The sequence below is a fragment of the Megascapheus bottae genome, chromosome 21, assembly GCF_031878675.1.
Source record: "Megascapheus bottae isolate mThoBot1 chromosome 21, mThoBot2.hap1, whole genome shotgun sequence".
Classification (NCBI taxonomy): Eukaryota; Metazoa; Chordata; class Mammalia; order Rodentia; family Geomyidae; genus Megascapheus; species Megascapheus bottae.
This window is the reverse complement of record NC_143529.1, coordinates 39,491,556-39,510,275: the sequence shown is the minus strand read 5'-3', so window position 1 is coordinate 39,510,275 and position 18,720 is coordinate 39,491,556. Positions and strand designations below refer to the sequence as shown.

Sequence of the window (18,720 nt, the reverse complement as noted above, 5' to 3'; positions counted from 1 at the left end):
GCCAATGTCTCCAACCCCATGAGCCTAGGAAATACGAATCACAAAACTAAAGAAGAAATTTTCCAAACCTAAAATTTCATGTCTATCAAAAGTACCACTGAGGGGTGGGAGTGTGGCCTGGTGGTGGAGTGTGGCCTGGTGGTAGAGTGTGGCCTGGAGGTGGAGGGCGGCCTGGTGGTGGAGGGCGGCCTGGAGGTGGAGGGCGGCCTGGTGGTGGAGGGCGGCCTGGAGGTGGAGGGCGGCCTGGTGGTGGAGTGTGGCCTGGAGGTGGAGGGCGGCCTGGTGGTGGAGTGTGGCCTGGTGGTGGAGTTTGGCCTGGTGGTGGAGGGCGGCCTGCAGGTGGAGTTTGGCCTGGTGGTGGAGGGCGGCCTGGAGGTGGAGTTTGGCCTGGTGGTGGAGGGCGGCCTGGTGGTGGAGTGTGGCCTGGTGGTGGAGTTTGGCCTGGTGGTGGAGGGCGGCCTGCAGGTGGAGTGTGGCCTGGTGGTGGAGGGCGGCCTGCAGGTGGAGTTTGGCCTGGTGGTGGAGGGCGGCCTGGAGGTGGAGTTTGGCCTGGTGGTGGAGGGCGGCCTGGAGGCGGAGGGCGGCCTGGAGGTGGAGGGCGGCCTGGAGGTGGAGTGTGGCCTGGTGGTGGAGTGTGGCCTGGTGGTGGAGGGCGGCCTGGAGGCGGAGGGCGGCCTGGAGGTGGAGTTTGGCCTGGTGGTGGAGTGTGGCCTGGTGGTGGAGTTTGGCCTGGAGGTGGAGGGCGGCCTGGAGGTGGAGTTTGGCCTGGTGGTGGAGTTTGGCCTGGAGGTGGAGTGTGGCCTGGTGGTGGAGTGTGGCCTGGTGGTGGAGGGCGGCCTGGAGGCGGAGGGCGGCCTGGAGGTGGAGTTTGGCCTGGTGGTGGAGTGTGGCCTGGTGGTGGAGTTTGGCCCGGTGGTGGAGGGCGGCCTGGAGGTGGAGTTTGGCCTGGTGGTGGAGTTTGGCCTGGAGGTGGAGTGTGGCCTGGTGGTGGAGTGTGGCCTGGTGGTGGAGGGCGGCCTGGAGGCGGAGGGCGGCCTGGAGGTGGAGTTTGGCCTGGTGGTGGAGTGTGGCCTGGTGGTGGAGTTTGGCCTGGAGGTGGAGGGCGGCCTGGAGGTGGAGTTTGGCCTGGTGGTGGAGTTTGGCCTGGAGGTGGAGTGTGGCCTGGTGGTGGAGTGTGGCCTGGTGGTGGAGGGCGGCCTGGAGGCGGAGGGCGGCCTGGAGGTGGAGTTTGGCCTGGTGGTGGAGTGTGGCCTGGTGGTGGAGTTTGGCCCGGTGGTGGAGGGCGGCCTGGAGGTGGAGTTTGGCCTGGTGGTGGAGTGTGGCCTGGTGGTGGAGGGCGGCCTGGAGGCGGAGGGCGGCCTGGAGGTGGAGTTTGGCCTGGTGGTGGAGTGTGGCCTGGTGGTGGAGTTTGGCCCGGTGGTGGAGGGCGGCCTGGAGGTGGAGTTTGGCCTGGTGGTGGAGTTTGGCCTGGAGGTGGAGTTTGGCCTGGTGGTGGAGTGTGGCCTGGTGGTGGAGTTTGGCCCGGTGGTGGAGGGCGGCCTGGAGGTGGAGTTTGGCCTGGAGGTGGAGTGTGGCCTGCAGGTGGAGTTTGGCCTGGTGGTGGAGTTTGGCCTGGAGGTGGAGTGTGGCCTGGTGGTGGAGGGCGGCCTGGAGGCGGAGTGTGGCCTGGAGGTGGAGTTTGGCCTGGAGGTGGAGTTTGGCCTGGAGGTGGAGTTTGGCCTGGAGGCGGAGTTTGGCCTGGAGGTGGAGTTTGGCCCGGTGGTGGAGTTTGGCCCGGGGGTGGAGGGCGGCCCGGGGCGGAGTGCTCGCCTCGCAGGCATGAAGCCCCGGGTTCGATTCCTCTGTGCCACACTTGCAGGAAACCCCGGAAGTGGTGCTGAGGCTCGAGGGCAGAGCTCCGGCCTTGGGGAGCCCGAGCACGGCGCTCGGCCCTGGGCCCACGCCCAGGACCGGAAGAAAACCAGCCTACACTCGGCCCTGCCTGCCCTCGGCCTGGACACCGAGGGATCAAGAGGAGCGGAGGGCGCGCAGCCCTGGGCCGGGGAGACGCGGGCCCGGCGGACGCGCTCGGCACGGCCCTGGCCCCTGCCGGGCAGACACCGCCTCCGCCACCACTGGAAGCGCGCGGGCGGATTCCCGGCAGCCATTTGATAAGGCGCCACTCCGCGGCCCATGAGGAAGAACCCCTGCGCTTCCTCAGTCAGAACTCCGGACCCCAGCGCAACGCACACCAAGAGGCCGCACGCCCGCGGCTCGGGCCTGCGGGGCACAGGCCTGGCCCGATCTCCGCCGCTGCTCCGCCGGCCTGGCCGGCGCCCACCGGGAGTCGGATTTGGTCGGCGTCGGCCCCGCCCTGCTCGGAGGTCAGCGCTCCCGCGGCCTCGGGAGGCCCCGCCCCTGCCGCGCACCAGGCTCCGCCCACGCCACACCCGCAGGCCCACAGACACAGTCCCGTACACGCCCCTCCCCGGCCCCGCCCCTGCCAGCACCTGGCCCCGCCCAGCGCCCACAGCCACAGTCACGTACACGCCCCTCCCCGGCCCCGCCCCTGCCAACACCTGGCCCCGCCCACTGCCACACCCACAGGCCCCGCCCAGCGCCCACGGACACAGTTCCGTACACGCCCCTCCCCGGCCCCGGCCACTGCCACACCCACAGGCCCGCCCACCGCCCACAGACACAGTCCCGTACACGCCCCGCCCCCTCCCGCCCACCTGGCCCCGCCCATCGCCCACGGACACAGTCCCGTACACGCCCCGGCCCCGCTTCCCCGGCCCCGCCCCCTGCCGCGCACCAGGCCCCGCCCACCACCCACGAACATAGACCCGGCCACGCCCCTCCCCTGTCTCCGCCCCCTCCGGCTCTGCCTCCCCAGCCCCGCCTCCCCTGTCCCCGCCTAACCTGTCCCCGCCTCCCTTGTCCTCGCCCCCCCGGCCCCGCCTTCCCTGGCCCCGCCCCCTGTCCCCGCCTTCCCTGGCCCCGCCCCCTGCCCCGCCTCACCTGTCCCCGCCCACCGGCCCCGCCCCCTCCGGCTCCGCCTCCCCAGCCCCGCCTTCCCTCTCCCCGCCCCCCGGCCCCACTGCCCCTGGCCCCGCCCCTGGCCCCGCCCCCGGCCCCGCCTCCCCTGGCCCCGCCTCCCTTGTCCTCGCCCCCCGGCCCCGCCTCCCCTGTCCCCGGCCCCGCCCCCAGCCCCGCCTCCCTTGTCCCCGCCCCCGGCCCCGCCTTCCCTGTCCCCGCCCCCGGCCCCGCCTCCCCTGTCCCCGCCTCCCCTGTCCCCGCCTCCCCTGTCCCCGCCTCACCTGGTCGGCCCGCTCCCGCAGCCGGGCCCGCTCCAGCCGCAGCTCGGCCACCTGCTCCTCCAGGGCCTCCTGCTGCCGCTCCAGGTGCTCGCAGGCTCCCCGGAGGCCGCTCCGCTCGGCCTCCGCCCGCTGCAGCCGCTGCTCGCTCCGTTCCAGCTGCTCCCGCAGGCCCACCTGCTCCTGCTCTGCCAGCCTCCGCCGCTCCCCCAGCTCGTCCCGCTCCTGCTCCAGCTGCCGGGCCGGCGGGCGGCTGGGTTCAGCGCTCCGCACACCCTCGGCCCCCAGGCTCACTGCTCACCCCAGGCCTGCCAGGGGCCGCCTCCCTGGCCAGGCTGGTCACGCCTCACCCCCTCTCCCAGAGGGGTCCCAGCCACGTCTCAGGCCCCTCCCCTGCCTGGCCCCTCACCTGGAGCATCAGGTGGGTGAGGGTGCCTTTATCCTGGGCCAGCCCCTCCACCACCGCAGCCATGCTGGCCAGGGAGTCCCGCTGCTCCTGCCCCTCCGACTTCAGACGGGTCACCAGCAGCTCCAGGTCGGCATTGTTGGACTCGGCCTGGGGGGGGGCACAGCTGTTACCGTCGGCTTCAGGGCGGGCTGCCCTGTGGGACTCCCCTAGGAGGAGGTGGGGGCAAGCAGCCTAGGGAGGAGTCCTGTGAGGCAGCGGTGGCCGGTCCCCAGTGGCCGGGGACTGTGGGGGTCCAGGCAGTCAGAGGGAGAGGGTGTGTGGTCAGGCAAGAGGAGCGTGGCCTACCCGGGCAAGAGCTCCACGCAGGCTTTCCCGCTCCTTCTCCGCAAGGTCCCTCTGCAGCTGCAATGTGCTCAGAGCCTCCCGGGCCATCGCCAGCTGCTCCTTCAGCCCCGAGGCCTTCTCCTCCAGCTGCTCCAGGCGCCCCTGGCTGAGGCAGCGGCAGAGGGTGACGAGCAGGGAAGGAAAGCCACAGTGACACCCTGCCTCCACGCCCAGGGGCCCAAGAGCAGCACAAAGCTCTGGCAAGGAGTCTCTGAGCACATGCCAGGGGAGGGAACCCCTCTGCCTGGCCCACAGGGGCCACAGGAACCGGCGGGGCATCTGGCTGGGCTGGGGGAAACCGAACCACACATTGCTCCCGCCGTCCAGGTCTCCTGGCCAGAGGGACCTGTGTGGGTGGCCTGCTGCCCCCTCAGCCCACCTGGCCTGCAGCGCACACTGGCTGCTCTGGTTCTGTTGGGCCAGCTCTGCTGTCTGCTTCTCCTGCAGCCGCAGGCTGTGCTGGAGCTCCATGTTTGCTGCCTCCAGGCTCCGCTTCTCTGCGTCCCAGACATCTGCTTTCACGTTCAGCTCCTCTGCCGCCAGCTCTAGGGCCACCTTCTCCCTGAAACAGGAGCCACGCTTGGAGTGCAGGAGCCTTCCGGGTGGCCCTGTGCCAGGAAAGTGGACAGCACAGTGGACAGCAGGGCAAGGTGGATGTGGCCCTCTGTGGCTGCTGACACAGAGGGAATCTGGGGATGGGGGGCACAGGAGGCTGCGTTGGGGACCAGCAAGGACTGATGGCAGAGCGGGACCCAGGGACACAGGACTCTGGGAACCAGCTGGGCCTGTGGGACTGGGGCAACACTCAGCTTCAGCCCAGGTGAGGTGGCCATAAACCTGTGCATGTGTGGAAGACCACACCCAGCCCCGCAGCCCTGCCATCCGCAGGCTAGGACTCAGCAGCAGAGCTGCCCTGCTGTCTGCCCCAGTGCCCCAGTGCCCAGAGCTGTGGCTCACTTCCCGGAAGTCCCTTGGGTGGGACATTCTGGACCGCAGGTGCACTGTGGCCTGCCCACTGCCCGCCCCCACCCCGCTCTTCCCGCCGTGTGCCTGCCCCCGCTGGCCCCACAGCTCCCGTGTCCTCTGCTCGTGGGGCCCCAGTCCCACCACGGGGCCCTGTCTGGCTGCAGTTCACACGGGCCTCTGGTGAACCCTGCACACAGCACAGCTCCACGCTGCCCTGCCTGTCCTTCCCCAGCCCTCCCTGGTACCCTTCTTCTCTGTGTTGGCCTGCTTACAGCTCTGTGCCCAGGATTGGGCCTGACTCCACCCTCCTGCCCAGCACCAAGCACACTGACGGGCCGCCACGATGGGCACATTATCCACCCGTAAGGGCCACCATGCACAGTGTGCCCGGATGAGGTCAGAGGGCCGGGCACTCGGAGGGTGAGGGCCCCTGGCTTGTGTGGTGCTGATCTGGAGATGGGGCCTGGTGGCTCTTCTGCAGAGCCTGGTAGCAAGGTTGGCCCTGCCTGGCTTGACACTGCCCACACCCTGCCAGGGGCTTGTGGCCTCCGTCACCTTCTCAAGAGTTCGATGGACACCTGCGAGTGCCGCGTCTCCTGCCGCTGGGTCTCCAGCTGGCCTAGGAGGTCGTCCCGCTCCTGTGTTCTGTCCTGAAGCAGCTGCTGGGAGGCCCAGAGCTCCCTTTGGGATTCAGCCAGCTGCTCCTGGAGGCTGGCTGCCTCCATCTGGGAGGCCTCCAGCTGCCGGCACAGCTCCTGCCAGCCGGGAAGGCTCTCCTGTGAGTCCCAGACCAGCCAGAGCCCCCGGATTCACCCAAATGGGGCCCTAAGAGTGCCGTCCCTCCTGGGGCTGCCAGGCTTGAGGGAGCCCCAGGGAGGAGACCCGGAAGCCAAGGATCAGACCCCAGGCAGGGTCCACCGGCACGGACGTGCGTGGGGCTCCGCCACCTGGCATGCACCGTGTGGGGCGCCATCATGCAGGTATGGAGCTGTATGGAGAGCTGTCCCTGGACAGTTTGGCTTCAATGGTCTGTGGTCACTTGCCTGTTCCCGCTGCTGCCTTCTCTCAATGGCTGTCTGCACAGCCCACAGGGTGGGGTCCAGGCCGGCTGGAGTGTGGGCCTGAGGTGGGGACCCCCCTCGGTGGGGGGACGTGGCTCGTGGGGGGCTCCTCTGTGGTCCCCACACCGTCTCGCCCTCGATGCCGCTGCTCCATGCTGGCTTGGAACACCGGGTGTCTGAGTGGGCCACCTTGAGAGAGCAGAGCAACAGAGCAAGGGAGATGTAGACCCACGAGTGATCCCGAACCTGCCAGACCTTTGCTAGGTACCACCCGTACCACCAGAGGGACACGGGGGGCGGCACCTCGGCAATGCTGGCCAGGACCTGCTGTAGGGATGTGACCTCGTCCCTCAGCGCGTTTGCTGCCAGCCGAGCCTCGTCACGCTGGGACTCCTGCAGGTGAAGACCCCCTCAGCCAGGTGGACAGAGCTACCCGCTGCACCTCCCTCCTCCTGGCCGCACAAACCAGTTTCCGGATGTCCGTCTTGAGAGAGGCGGCAGTCCTCGCCCTCTGCTTGCTCTGCTCAGTGAGCTCCTCCACCATCATCGTCTGCTCGGAGAGTCTGAGAAGTCAGGAGGGGGAGGGGGGACCAGGGATGCTGTGGCTCAAGCCCTGCGGTCTGCACCGTGGCCAGCCTGCACTGCTCGGATCACAGTGTGTGGACCTCGGTCCTTGACCCTCTGACTCTCCTGCCAGGAGCCTTTGAGGACTGGCCATCCCTGGAGTACTGCGCTGACCCCAGCTCAGACTCATGGCCCACGCCCCCACCTCACGGCCCACATCCTGGCCTGTGTAGCTCTGCAGCCTCCTGTGGGTGGAAATCAGGACTGTCCACTGGGAAATAGCTGGAACCCAGGGCCCAGCTAGCTCCCAGCACCCTCTTCCCAGCCCCCACCTGGCCCCCGGCAGCCCCTTCCCAGCCCCCACCTGGCCCCCGGCAGCCCCTTCTCAGTCCCCACCTGGCCCCCGGCAGCCCCTTCTGAGTCCCTCACCTGGCCCCCGGCAGCCCCTTCCCAGTCCCCACCTGGCCCCCATCAGCCCCTTCTCAGTCCCTCACCTGGCCTGCAGTGCCCCCTTCTCACTCTCCCAGCGGCCCTGCAGCTGCAGTGTGTCCCTGGCCTGGGCCCTCAGCTGCTGCTCCATGTCAGAGGCTGTACTGCTGGCTGCCAACCGCAGGTGGGAATCGAGGTTCAGGCAGGCTGTGCGCAGGCGCCGGGCGGTCCTGGCTGTGTCTGCTCGCATGTCTGAGAGACCCCTGGGAGACAGGACAGGGCCCTGGTGAGTGCTGGGGTCAGGAGTCCCTAAGCAGGGCAGGAAAGGGAGAGCCAGCTCCTCCTCAGAGATGCCACCACGGGTGGTGCTGATGATGTCACGGGTGATGGTGGCATGGCAGGGAGGGCTGAGGAGAGGCTGGGCCAGGCCAGACACGACAGCCTTGAGCAGCCTTCTGGGCTGTGGGGTCCCTCAGGAGCCAGTGGTCCTGCCCAGGGCAGAGTGGAATGAGGTGTTTGGGAAGGCCCCAAGCTCCATGCCAGGCGAGGGCCCGCCTCTCCTGTGGATTCCAGTGCTGTACCCCCTCCCCACGTTTCTCTTCTACCCTCTGTCTGTGGGTCCTTCTCCATTGGTCCCCCTCCCACAGGTCAGCTCCAGCTCAGACCAGGCGTGCGCCGCCCCCCCCACCAGGCCCAGCCCGCACAGCCCCGGGGCCGCGTGATGTGGAGGGGCCTTGCCACGGCTCAGGTGCCCTCCGAGGGGCCCTGCACTCACCTCTCGGTGACTGCCCGCAGCTCAGCCAGGCACGTGCGGATTGCCGAGGCCTGTCTCCACAGCAGAAGGAAGCCCCTGCACTCCCGTGGGCCGGGCTGGCGAGTCTGAGCACAAGACACCTGCGTCTTTTTAGGAAAAGGTGTCCATCCACCCCTGCCATTCCAGGTACCAGGTGCTGAGTTGATCCTTGAGGCTGAGGGGAGCTGGCACACATGCCACACTCTCACAATCCAATACGCTTCCTCACACACAGTGACATTCTACACTCACATAAAGAGACACACCATACTCACACATGACATGTATGCATACTCATACATGACATGTATGAATACTCATTGCATACTTACACCACACACATACACACACATGCACACATGTGCACACGCATGCACACACATGCACACACATACACACACGCACACATGCACACACATGCATGCACACACATACACACATGCACCCACACATGACATGTATGCATACTCATACATGACATGTATGCATACTCATTGCATACTTACACCACACACATGCATGCACACACATGCACAGACATGCACATGCACAGACATGCACATGCACACACGCATGTACACACATGCACACACGCACACGCATGCACATACATACACACATGCACCCACACATGAATGCGCACACATACACACATGTACACACATGCACATACACATACACACATGCACACACACGCACACATGCACACACAATGCACACACGAACACACATTCATGCACACACACGCACATACACATGCACACACATGCACACACATGCGTACATGCACATGCATGCACACACACGCGCACGCACACAGGCACACACACATACACGCACACACACAGGCACACACACGCACACACACACGCACACACACACGCACACGCACCTTCCTGTAGGAAAAAACCTGCCTATGCAGTGTCGAGAGTTGAATAGAGCAAGACAGCCTTTTCCTGTTAGGCTGCTGCAGGCTGAGAGCCACAGGCTGGGGTTCTTACAGACACTGGAGGTAAAATGTGCTGCAGCGCAGCCCCACTGGTCCTGGAGCCCCCCGTACCCCGCAGAGGCAAACCCTTTCTAGAAAATAGTGGGTTGGCCTCCAGTTTTGAAGATTTTCCAAGTGTCAAGGAAAATAAGCATCTCTCAGTCAAAAAATAAAACCCCTACAAGTCACAAAGGTACAAGGCACATGGGGAGGCTCCAGCAGCAATGATGGAGTCCGCCTCAGAAAACGGTGGACCTAGGAACACCGCAGGCCCCCACACGCCAAAGACAGAAACGCACACATGGAATGCAAGCCCAGCAGGCCCTTGGAGGGCCCCTTCCCGCAGCCTGGCCAGCAGCAACAGAGGGGTCCCCACCAGAGCCAGGACGGGCCCAGCTCAGTCATTCTTAGGCCTTGTCTCCTGTCCCGAAAGGGCAGAGACGGCGGCAAGTCCCTCACTTCACAGGCTGTTGTGACCAGGCACAGCCTTGCCCCAGGGCAGCTGCCATGAAGCCACCTCCCCCTCTCCCAGCTCCTGCCGCCCACCCTCTGCCAACCACAGGCACCAGAGCAGGTGGCCAGTACCAGATGGGCAGAAGCGGGGTGGGGGATGAGGGGCACCTCTCTCTGGGCTCCGAGCCGAGCCCCCCTCAGCTCCAGCTCGCCTTGCAGGCAGCGCATGCTGCCCGTCGTCTTGGCCAGTTCCTGGGTCAGGGCATCGTTGGCCTTCTTCATGTGTTCCAGCTGTTCGCGCAGGAGAGCGTTCACCTGGCAGAGGCCCCTGCTCCTAGGGACAGAGCCGCGGCTGCATGTGGTTGGTCCTGGCTTCCTCTTAGGCTCTCGGGGTGCCATGTCCAAGACATGGCACAGACAGGGTCTGTGTTTAGGGAGGCTCCCCACAGGTCCAAACCCCACGTCCCTGGGGGAGAATGGGCAGAGCACCGATGGGGTGTGGATGGCCCTTTCCAGGGAGTGAGTGTGGGCCTGACCCGGGAGGCTGGCAGGCCCCCAGTGTGCCTCCACCTAGGGGTGGACCTCTCCCTCTGTGTTCAGGGCTGAGCCTGGCAGAGGTAACTCGAATTCAAGTGGTGAGAGCAGGCCTGGACGTGGGGAGGGAGCCCTGGGCTCTGTGTCCTCTCCAGGCCTGGACGTGGGGAGCCCTGGGCTCTGTGTCCTCTCCAGACCTGGACGTGGGGAGGGAGCCCTGGGCTCTGTGTCCTCTCCAGACCTGGACGTGGGGAGCCCTGGGCTCTGTGTCCTCTCCAGGCCTGGACGTGGGGAGGGAGCCCTGGGCTCTGTGTCCTCTCCAGGCCTGGACGTGGGGAGGGAGCCCTGGGCTCTGTGTCCTCTCCAGACCTGGACGCAGGAGGAATGCCACATGGCACAAGGCCGAGCAGCACTCTAGAGACACCAGAGCTGATGCTTCTCTCCTTTCTCACCTGGCCTGGCCCTGTCCGTGAATTGGCGTTAGGTCCGTGGCCAGGGCAAGACGGCAGCCTGGGCTCAGTGCTGCCGCCCCTCTCGTCCTGGACCATCCCCACACTAATATCTCAGGCCGGGGTAACCAGAACCACTTAGAATCAGCAGGTGGAGGCAGTGGGGTCACTGCTTCCAGGGCTACGGCCACCCCAGCCTGCCACCCTGGCCTCACCTCTGCTCGGAGGCCTCCAGACGGTCAAGCGCCTGCTCCAGGTCCACACTGTGCTCCAGCTCCGATCTCCGCAGCTGAGCCTCAGTGGTCTGCAACCGGGCCTGCAGCTGGAGGAGAAACAGCAGCCCGCCTGGTCCAAGGGCCCTGAGTCCCCGGTGGGGGGGGGGGTCAGAGGCCTACCTGGGCAGGGGCAGGGCAGGGGCAGGACAGGGGCCTTCTTGGACCACCAAGGGCCTGGGCAGGGGCAGGGCAGGGGCAGGACAGGGGCCTTCCTGGACCACCAAGGGCCTGGGGGAGGGCTGGGGCTGTGTTGGCTCTGCGCCAGAGAGCCGCTGTCCATAGCCTGGCCTGTGCTCGGTGCCCACAGGCCACACAGGAGACGGGAGGCTTCGTGTCGTGGTGACTTCATCTGTCCTGCGCTCACTAGGCCCAGGCCAGCATGGTCACGGGGTCACTGAACCTCCCTCAGGGGTCCCTGTCCCTGCCCTGCCCCTCTTCTACTCCTAGTGCTGCTCAGAAGCCCTTACACCTCCATGTGGTCACTGCCGGAAGAAGGCTCTGACCTCCCCTGCCTCGGTTTCCCTGCCTGCACAGCCCATAGACATCACTGAATAAGCCCCTTGCTGTGGATCCCCTGGGAAGTGCTCAGTGAGACCTGACCCTCCTCTGTCCCCTCCCCTGGAGTCCTGTCCCCCAGACTCTAAGAAGTCTGTCCAGCCTGTGAAGGGCTCCCTGAGGACTCTGCCCTCCGGGCACCGCTCCTCGGGAGCTGGTTTCACGCTGACACTCCTGAGGCACCGGAGGCAGGGGCAGGACAGAGCAAAAGCCCCACGCCAGGGGGCTCTGGACAGGTGAGCCATGCACTTTGTGGGAAACCCAGCACGTCGCCTGCACACTGCTGGCTTCAGGTTCCCTATCTACGGCTGGCGTGGGCTGTGGCTGGCATGCCGACACCCGGCTGGGCTCCAGGACCTGCCGAGGGCCTCCGTGGGACCCCAGCAGAGGGCAGAGGCCTGTCCCCGGCCCACCTCTCCCCGCTGCATACTCACCCGCTGGCTGGCCCTGTGGTACCTGCCGACCAACTCCTCCCGCTCCTCACCCGCCTGAGCCAGCAGGGCCCCCAGCCGGGTCAGCTCTGCCTGCAAGAGCTCGCTGTCCTCCTGCTCGCGGGCAGCAGCGGGGGCTGGTGGGTCCTGTGCCCCTGGAGAGGGCATCCAGTCAGCGGGGAGGTGGCAGGCCCCCACAGAGGGCTTCACCCCCTGGGCCTTTCCTGGCAGCTTGTGTCCTGCCGCTTCCCTTTCTCCCATCCACACTTTCACCCACACGCAGACCCAGGCCCAAGCCAGGCCCTAGCCCAGGAAAGGTGTGCAGCAGGGCCTGACTCGGGTGGGGAGACACACGACCACTGGGGCTGCGTGAGGGACAGGGGTGTGGAGCCCCGGTGAGCTGGCGCAGCTGGGGTGAGCTGGGATAAGCTGGGGTGGTTGGGGTGAGCTGGGGTGGTTGGGGTGAGCTGGGGAGAGCTGGGGTGTTTGGGGTGAGCTGGGGTGGTTGGGGTGAGCTGGGGTGGTTGGGGGTGAGCTATGGAGAGCTGGGGTGTTTGGGGTGAGCTGGGGAGAGCTGGGGTGAGCTGGGGTGGTTGGGGAGAGCTGGGGTGAGCTGGGGCAGTCAGGGCGAGCGGGGTGGGTCTTGCTCCTTGAGTGCCAGCCTTTAGGACTTCACCAGGAACAGGACAGGGACAGAGAACGTAAGCACGGGTGGTGGCAGATGTGTCACAGAGCGTGGGGTGGGTGAGCCACGCTGGCAGTGGTCTGGAAAGGCAGCAGGCCGGCGGGAGGGCCGTCCTTGCCCTGGCTCTGGCGCTGGACCCGCGCTGCCGGTCTGAGCCCCCGATCTCTGCACCCACCACCTCACCTTGGGGGGGTGCCCCACCCAGGCTGCTGGCCACGATTTCACGGACGCGGGCTGGCACAGGAGTGGGCGAGGCCCGTGGGCCTTCACACACAGTCAGCGCCCGGTCTTCCCTGCTGGCCATGGGGCCCAGGATGGCGTCCTCCAGCCTCTGAAACACATTCAGTGCACAGCTGCTGCACCCACACAACCGGGGGCCAGCACGAGCCACTCCTGTGCCCACCAGCAGACTGTCCTGGAGATAAGGTGGCCAGGTTGGGCTAGCTGCCTGAGCAGGGGACTCAGTTTCCCCATCTACAAGGTGGTGTTGTGCCACAGGCTGGCGCCGCTGTGGGTCGTGGTGAAGAATTGGAGGGAAGGGGTGCTGGGAAGCTCCTAGCCAAAGCCAGTGCGGTGCCTGCACCTGGTCTGCTCTGCTCTGTGGCTGGGCGCTGGGCACTGTACCTTCCTCTCTGGGACAGGGCACAGGTGGCTCTGCTCCTCCTCTGTCCTGGCTCGCTGAGCAGCAGGACAGCTTATCTGCACACTGAAGGGACAGTCCCCAGACCCCACCATGGCCGCAGGCCCAGTGTGAGAAGGGGGCTGACCCACCCCAGGTAGAACTGAGATGCCCACTGACCTCTTGTTTTGTTTTTCTTGGTGGTGGGGCTTAAAATTAGTATTTGGACACTGTCCCTATGCTCTTTTGATGAAGGCTAGCGCTGAGACCAAGGCCACTTTCTGGTGGTTAGTTGGAGAGTTCCACAGACTTTTCTGCCTCAACTGATTTGGACCGTGATCCTCAGATCTCAGCCTCCTGAGTAGCTCAGACTACAGGTGTGTGACACTGGCTCTCGCCTACCTCCCTGTCTCCCTCCTTCCCCTCCTCCCTTTCTTCTGGCACTGGAATTTGAACTAAGGGCCTCACGCTTGCTAGGCTAGTTCTCAGCGATTTTTTGTTTTTTGTTTTTTTGGTGGGTCATGGGGCTTGAACTGGCCCTGGTGTCCCTGAGCTCTTCAGCTCAAGGCTACCGCCCTGCCCTTGAGCCAAGCCCCACTTCCTATTTTCTAGAGGTGAATTGGAGGTAAGAGTCTCAGGTCCTTCTGTGCCCAGGCTGGCTTTGAACCTTGATCCTCACACCTCAGCCTCCGGAGTAGCTAGGATTACAGGAGTGAGCCAGCTCGCCCGGCTCAGTCTTTTTTGCTTTAGTTATTTTGGGAATAAAATCTCACACTTTTTTCTGCTTCCCTATCCGTGCCTCTCAGTAGCCAGGACTACAGGTGTATCCTGTTGTGAATGCCTTGTTTTGTTTGTTTGTTTTCAGTTGAAATGGAGGGCTTTTTTGACCAGGCTGGCCTCAAACCAAGAACCTCTTGATCTGGGCCTCTGAGATTTCAGAGGTGAAATCTCTGTGCCTGGCCCTCCATCCCCCCCTTTGCAGGGCCTGGCCCTCCATCCCCCCCTTTGCAGGGCCTGGCCCTCCATCCCCCCCTTTGCAGGGCCTGGCCCTCCATCCCCCCTTTGCAGGGCCTGGCCCTCCATCCCCCCTTTGCAGGGCCTGGTCTTCCATCCCCCCCTTTGCAGGGCCCATCCCACAGGAGGGACATCATCGAACTTGACCCAGGCCAGGCAGGTCCAGGGTCACATAGGAGGGGACGTGTGGACTGAGAGGGTCAGTCAGTACAGCCCTTTCCTCCCTTCCTTGTCAGTTCTGGAGCTAGGAGGAGAGGGCTGTGTGGCAGGCAGTGAGAACAGGACGGCACCAGAGATCCCAAGTGGCGGGTCCCAATTTATCCTCAGGGTATTTGGCTGGAGTGGAGATTTGTTATATAAGGTAAGGAAGACAGCTAGCATCAAGGACCCAGGTCTGCAATAGTCCCCATGTTTATGCTTCCTTCAAATAAGCAAGGGGGGTGCGGGATGGCTCAGGCCTTGGCTCACAGCTGTCACCTACAGATAGGACTGCAGGGTGCTGTCCCCACCCAAGCAGCCCCTTGCTTGGCTGCTGGCAAGCCGGTTAGGGAACCCCACCCCCACTCCAATGGACATCTTCAGAAACAGCATCCCAGCTGTGGGAGCTCTGCAAGCAGGGTTGCCCAATGTCTGCAGGAAGCTTGGCTCCAGTCAGGCACACGCTGGAAAACCCAAGCCCAAGAAGATCGGCAAGAGTGAAATGAGGGCCAGGCAAGAGCAGTCACTGTAACAGAGAGCAGACATCATCACCATGACAGACAGACAGCAGTCATCATCACCATGACAGACAAATGTCATCAACACCATGACAGACAGACAGCAGACATCATCACCATGACAGACAAATGTCATCAACACCATGACAGACAGACAGCAGACATCATCACCATGACAGACAAATGTCATCAACACCATGACAGACAGCAGACATCATCACCATGACAGACAGACAGCAGACATCATCACCATGACAGACAGACAGCAGTCATAATCACCATGACAGACAAATGTCATCAACACCATGACAGACAGACAGCAGTCATCATCACCATGACAGACAGATGTCATCAACACCATGACAGACAGACAGCAGTCATAATCACCATGACAGACACACAGCATTCATAATCACCATGACAGACAAATGTCATCAACACCATGACAGACAGCAGACATCATCACCATGACAGACAGATGTCATCAACACCATGACAGACAGACAGCAGTCATAATCACCATGGCAGACACACAGCATTCATAATCACCATGACAGATAAATGTCATCAACACCATGACAGACAGACAGCAGACATCACCATGACAAACAGATGTCATCAACACCATGACAGACAGCAGACATCATCACCATGACAGACAGATGTCATCAACACCATGACAGATAGACAGCAGTCATAATCACCATGACAGACAGATAGAAGTCAGTCAGCATCACCATGACAGACAGATAGAAGTCAGTCATCATCACCATGCCAGACAGACAGCAGTCATCATCACCATGACAGACAGCAGTCATCATCACTATGACAGACAGCAGACATCATCACCATGACAGACAGATAGAAGTCAGTCATCATCACCATGCCAGACAGCAGTCATCATCACCATGACAGACAGCAGACATCATCACCATGACAGACAGACAGCAGTCATCATCACCATGACAGACAGACACATGTCATCATCACCATGAGAGAGAGCAGTCATCATCACCATGACAGACAGACACATGTCATCATCACCATGAGAGACAGCAGTCATCATCACCATGACAGACAGACAGCAGATATCATCACCATGACAGACAGCAGACATCATCACCATGACAGACAGACAGCAGACATCATCACCATGACAGACAGCAGACATCATCACCATGACAGACAGACAGCAGTCATCATCATCATGACAGACAGACAGCAGACATCATCACCATGACAGTCAGACAGCAGTCATCATCACCATGACAGACAGCAGTCATCATCACCATGACAGACAGCAGACATCATCACCATGACGGACAGACAGCAGACATCATCACCATGAGAGACAGCAGTCATCATCACCATGACAGACAGACACATGTCATCATCACCATGACAGACAGCAGTCATCATCACCATGACAGACAGACACATGTCATTATCACCATGACAGACAGACAGCAGATATCATCACCATGACAGACAGCAGACATCATCACCATGACAGACAGACAGCAGTCATCATCACCATGACAGACAGCAGACATCATCACCATGACAGACAGACAGCAGAAATCGTCACCATGACAGACAGCAGACATCATCACCATGACAGACAGACAGCAGTCATCCTCACCATGACAGACAGCAGACATCATCGCCATGACAGACAGACAGCAGTCATCCTCACCATGACAGCAGCCATCACCCTGACACTTTCCAGCCTCAAGGGGCTGCCCTGTGCCTGTGCCTGCATCCGAGCCTCATGGGCCAAGCCTGTGGGGAGCAGGCCAGGTTCTCCTGCCTTGTGTTGGCATGTAATTGGGTCCATAGGTCCATGTAAGCAGCCTGTAGGTTGAGGCCATCCCTCCCTCCTTCCCCTCCTCCCCTGTTTCCCTCCCCCGCCAAGTGGTACAGCCTAGGTATAATAAAATGTGTGCACAGAGCGTGCTGATGTCTGTGTGTGCTGTATCAGTGGAGCAGCTGAGCTGGGTGCCCTAGGAGCCTGTGAGAAGCTGGGGGTTTCTGTCTGTGGCAGCACAGGTGCATTGGCTCTCCAGCCTTGACACGGCAATGAGGAGGCGGCTGAGCAGTCCTGAGAGGCCGGGCTGTGCTCAGGTCTGCAGTCCTGGCCCCTCAGGGGCAGAGTGGATAGGTTGCAGTTTCAGGTCTGCCTGGGTAAAATGTTCAAGAAAGTCCACTCAGGTGGAAGCTGGGCGTGATGGTGGGGTCTTCCATTCCAGCAAGCATGAATAGCAGGACTGCCCTGCAGGCCAGCGTGGATGTAGATGTGACAAACAATGCCACAGAGAGGGCTGGGGCAGGCCCAAGTGAGTGAGTGCCCACCTGGCAAAGATGAGGCCACCATGACATCCCAGAGAGCTGGCAGGAGCTGAGCACCCTGATCTGCAGAACCCCTCACGCAAACACCAGAAAGCAAGGGCCCCAGTGCTCAAAGCTCTGAGTGCGAGGAGGCTGAGTGCAGGAAGCTGAGAAGGGCCACAGAGAAGCCGAGACTGTAGAAGAGGCGGGTGAGACGCTCACAGGCTTGCGGCATTGGACCACTGGAGCTGGACACCCAGCCCTGGACACCCAGCCTCTGCTCGGAGCGACTGGAGCCATGCACCACGAATACACCTCCACACTCACAGCCATGAGCCTCTGCATTTGAGACTGGACTCCAGAGCCTCAGGAACTCAAGGCCATCAGCTCCCAAGAGCCCGGGAGACCTGCCTGTCCATGAGGCCAGCCAGCCAGCCACAGGAACCACTGCTAGCCTTTAGGAGCTGTAGCTACCTGAGGCCTCGGTTTCTGAGCAGTGCCTGGCCTGGCAGAGACCAGCGGGACGGTGTGGGCTTGGAGCAGGGGTCTTCATGGGGTCAGTTGGAAACTTCCAGACCAGACAAGCAAGGACAGTTCATCTGGCCCGCCTAGCCTGGCACATTGAGGACCTGAGAATTGAAGGCAGTGACACACTGGACGGGGGTTGGGTGAAGACACCTCTCGGGGACAGACTCTGTCCTCCCCAGTCTCCCCAACACCAAACGGCCCCTCCTCTAGCTCCAAACAACAGCTGGAAGGCCCTGTAGTCCCCAAACTTGAGTCCACCCAAATCTCCACCCAACTGGCTCCTATGGGCAGACCTCTGCATTCCATCTTTCCAGTGCTTCTTGAGGATCTGCCCAGCCCAGACTCCCAGCATATGACCTCAGATACTGGGTGGGGGACATTGCTGAGGCAGACCTGACCTGGGGGCCCTTCCTGAGGCAGACCTGACCTGGGGGCACTTCCTGAGGGAGACCTGACCTGGGGGACATTCCTGAGGCAGCCCTGACCTGGGGGCACTTCCTGAGGGAGACCTGACCTGGGGGACATTCCTGAGGCAGACCTGACCTGGGGGCACTTCCTGAGGTACACCTGACCTGGGGTACTTCCTGAGGCAGACCTGACCTGGGGGGGCCCTTCCTGAGGCAGACCTGACCTGGGGTACTTCCTGAGGCAGACCTGACCTGGGGTACTTCCTGAGGCAGACCTGACCTGGGGTACTTCCTGAGGCAGACCTGACCTGGAGGGGCACCTCCTGAGGCAGACCTGACCTGGGGTACTTCCTGAGGCAGACCTGACCTGGGGCACTTCCTGAGGCAGACCTGACCTGGGGCACTTCCTGAGGCACACCTGACCTGGGGTACTTCCTGAGGCACACCTGACCTGGGGGTACTTCCTGAGGCAGACCTGACCTGGGGTACTTCCTGAGGCAGACCTGACCTGGGGACATTCCAGAGGCAGACCTGACCTGGGGTACTTCTTGAGGCAGACCTGACCTGGGGGCACTTCCTGAGGCAGACATGACCTGGGGGACATTCCTGAGGCAGACCTGACCTGGGGCACTTCCTGAGGCAGACCTGACCTGGGGCACTTCCTGAGGCAGACCTGACCTGGGGTACTTCCTGAGGCAGACCTGACCTGGGGCACTTCCTGAGGCAGACCTGACCTGGGGTACTTCCTGAGGCAGACCTGACCTGGGGTACTTCCTGAGGCAGACCTGACCTGGGGTACTTCCTGAGGCAGACCTGACCTGGGGTACTTCCTGAGG

The 18,720-nt window shown here is 62.9% G+C and overlaps 1 protein-coding gene across 1 annotated transcript in view; it reads right to left on the bottom strand.

Annotated features, from left to right (window-relative positions):
• Crocc2 (ciliary rootlet coiled-coil, rootletin family member 2) overlaps nucleotides 1-13,007 on the bottom strand; it is a 43,075-nt gene extending 30,068 nt beyond the window's left edge. The window contains 16 exon segments of the mRNA XM_090354345.1: nucleotides 2,001-2,783; nucleotides 3,300-3,530; nucleotides 3,706-3,852; nucleotides 4,051-4,195; nucleotides 4,469-4,651; nucleotides 5,611-5,810; nucleotides 6,099-6,305; nucleotides 6,420-6,509; nucleotides 6,583-6,679; nucleotides 7,175-7,372; nucleotides 7,885-7,988; nucleotides 9,536-9,677; nucleotides 10,542-10,648; nucleotides 11,591-11,742; nucleotides 12,456-12,687; nucleotides 12,897-13,007. Of these exon segments, the coding sequence (XP_090210471.1) occupies nucleotides 2,001-2,783; nucleotides 3,300-3,530; nucleotides 3,706-3,852; nucleotides 4,051-4,195; nucleotides 4,469-4,651; nucleotides 5,611-5,810; nucleotides 6,099-6,305; nucleotides 6,420-6,509; nucleotides 6,583-6,679; nucleotides 7,175-7,372; nucleotides 7,885-7,988; nucleotides 9,536-9,677; nucleotides 10,542-10,648; nucleotides 11,591-11,742; nucleotides 12,456-12,687; nucleotides 12,897-13,007 (3,129 nt within the window).
• Nucleotides 13,008-18,720: the final 5,713 nt, after the last annotated feature.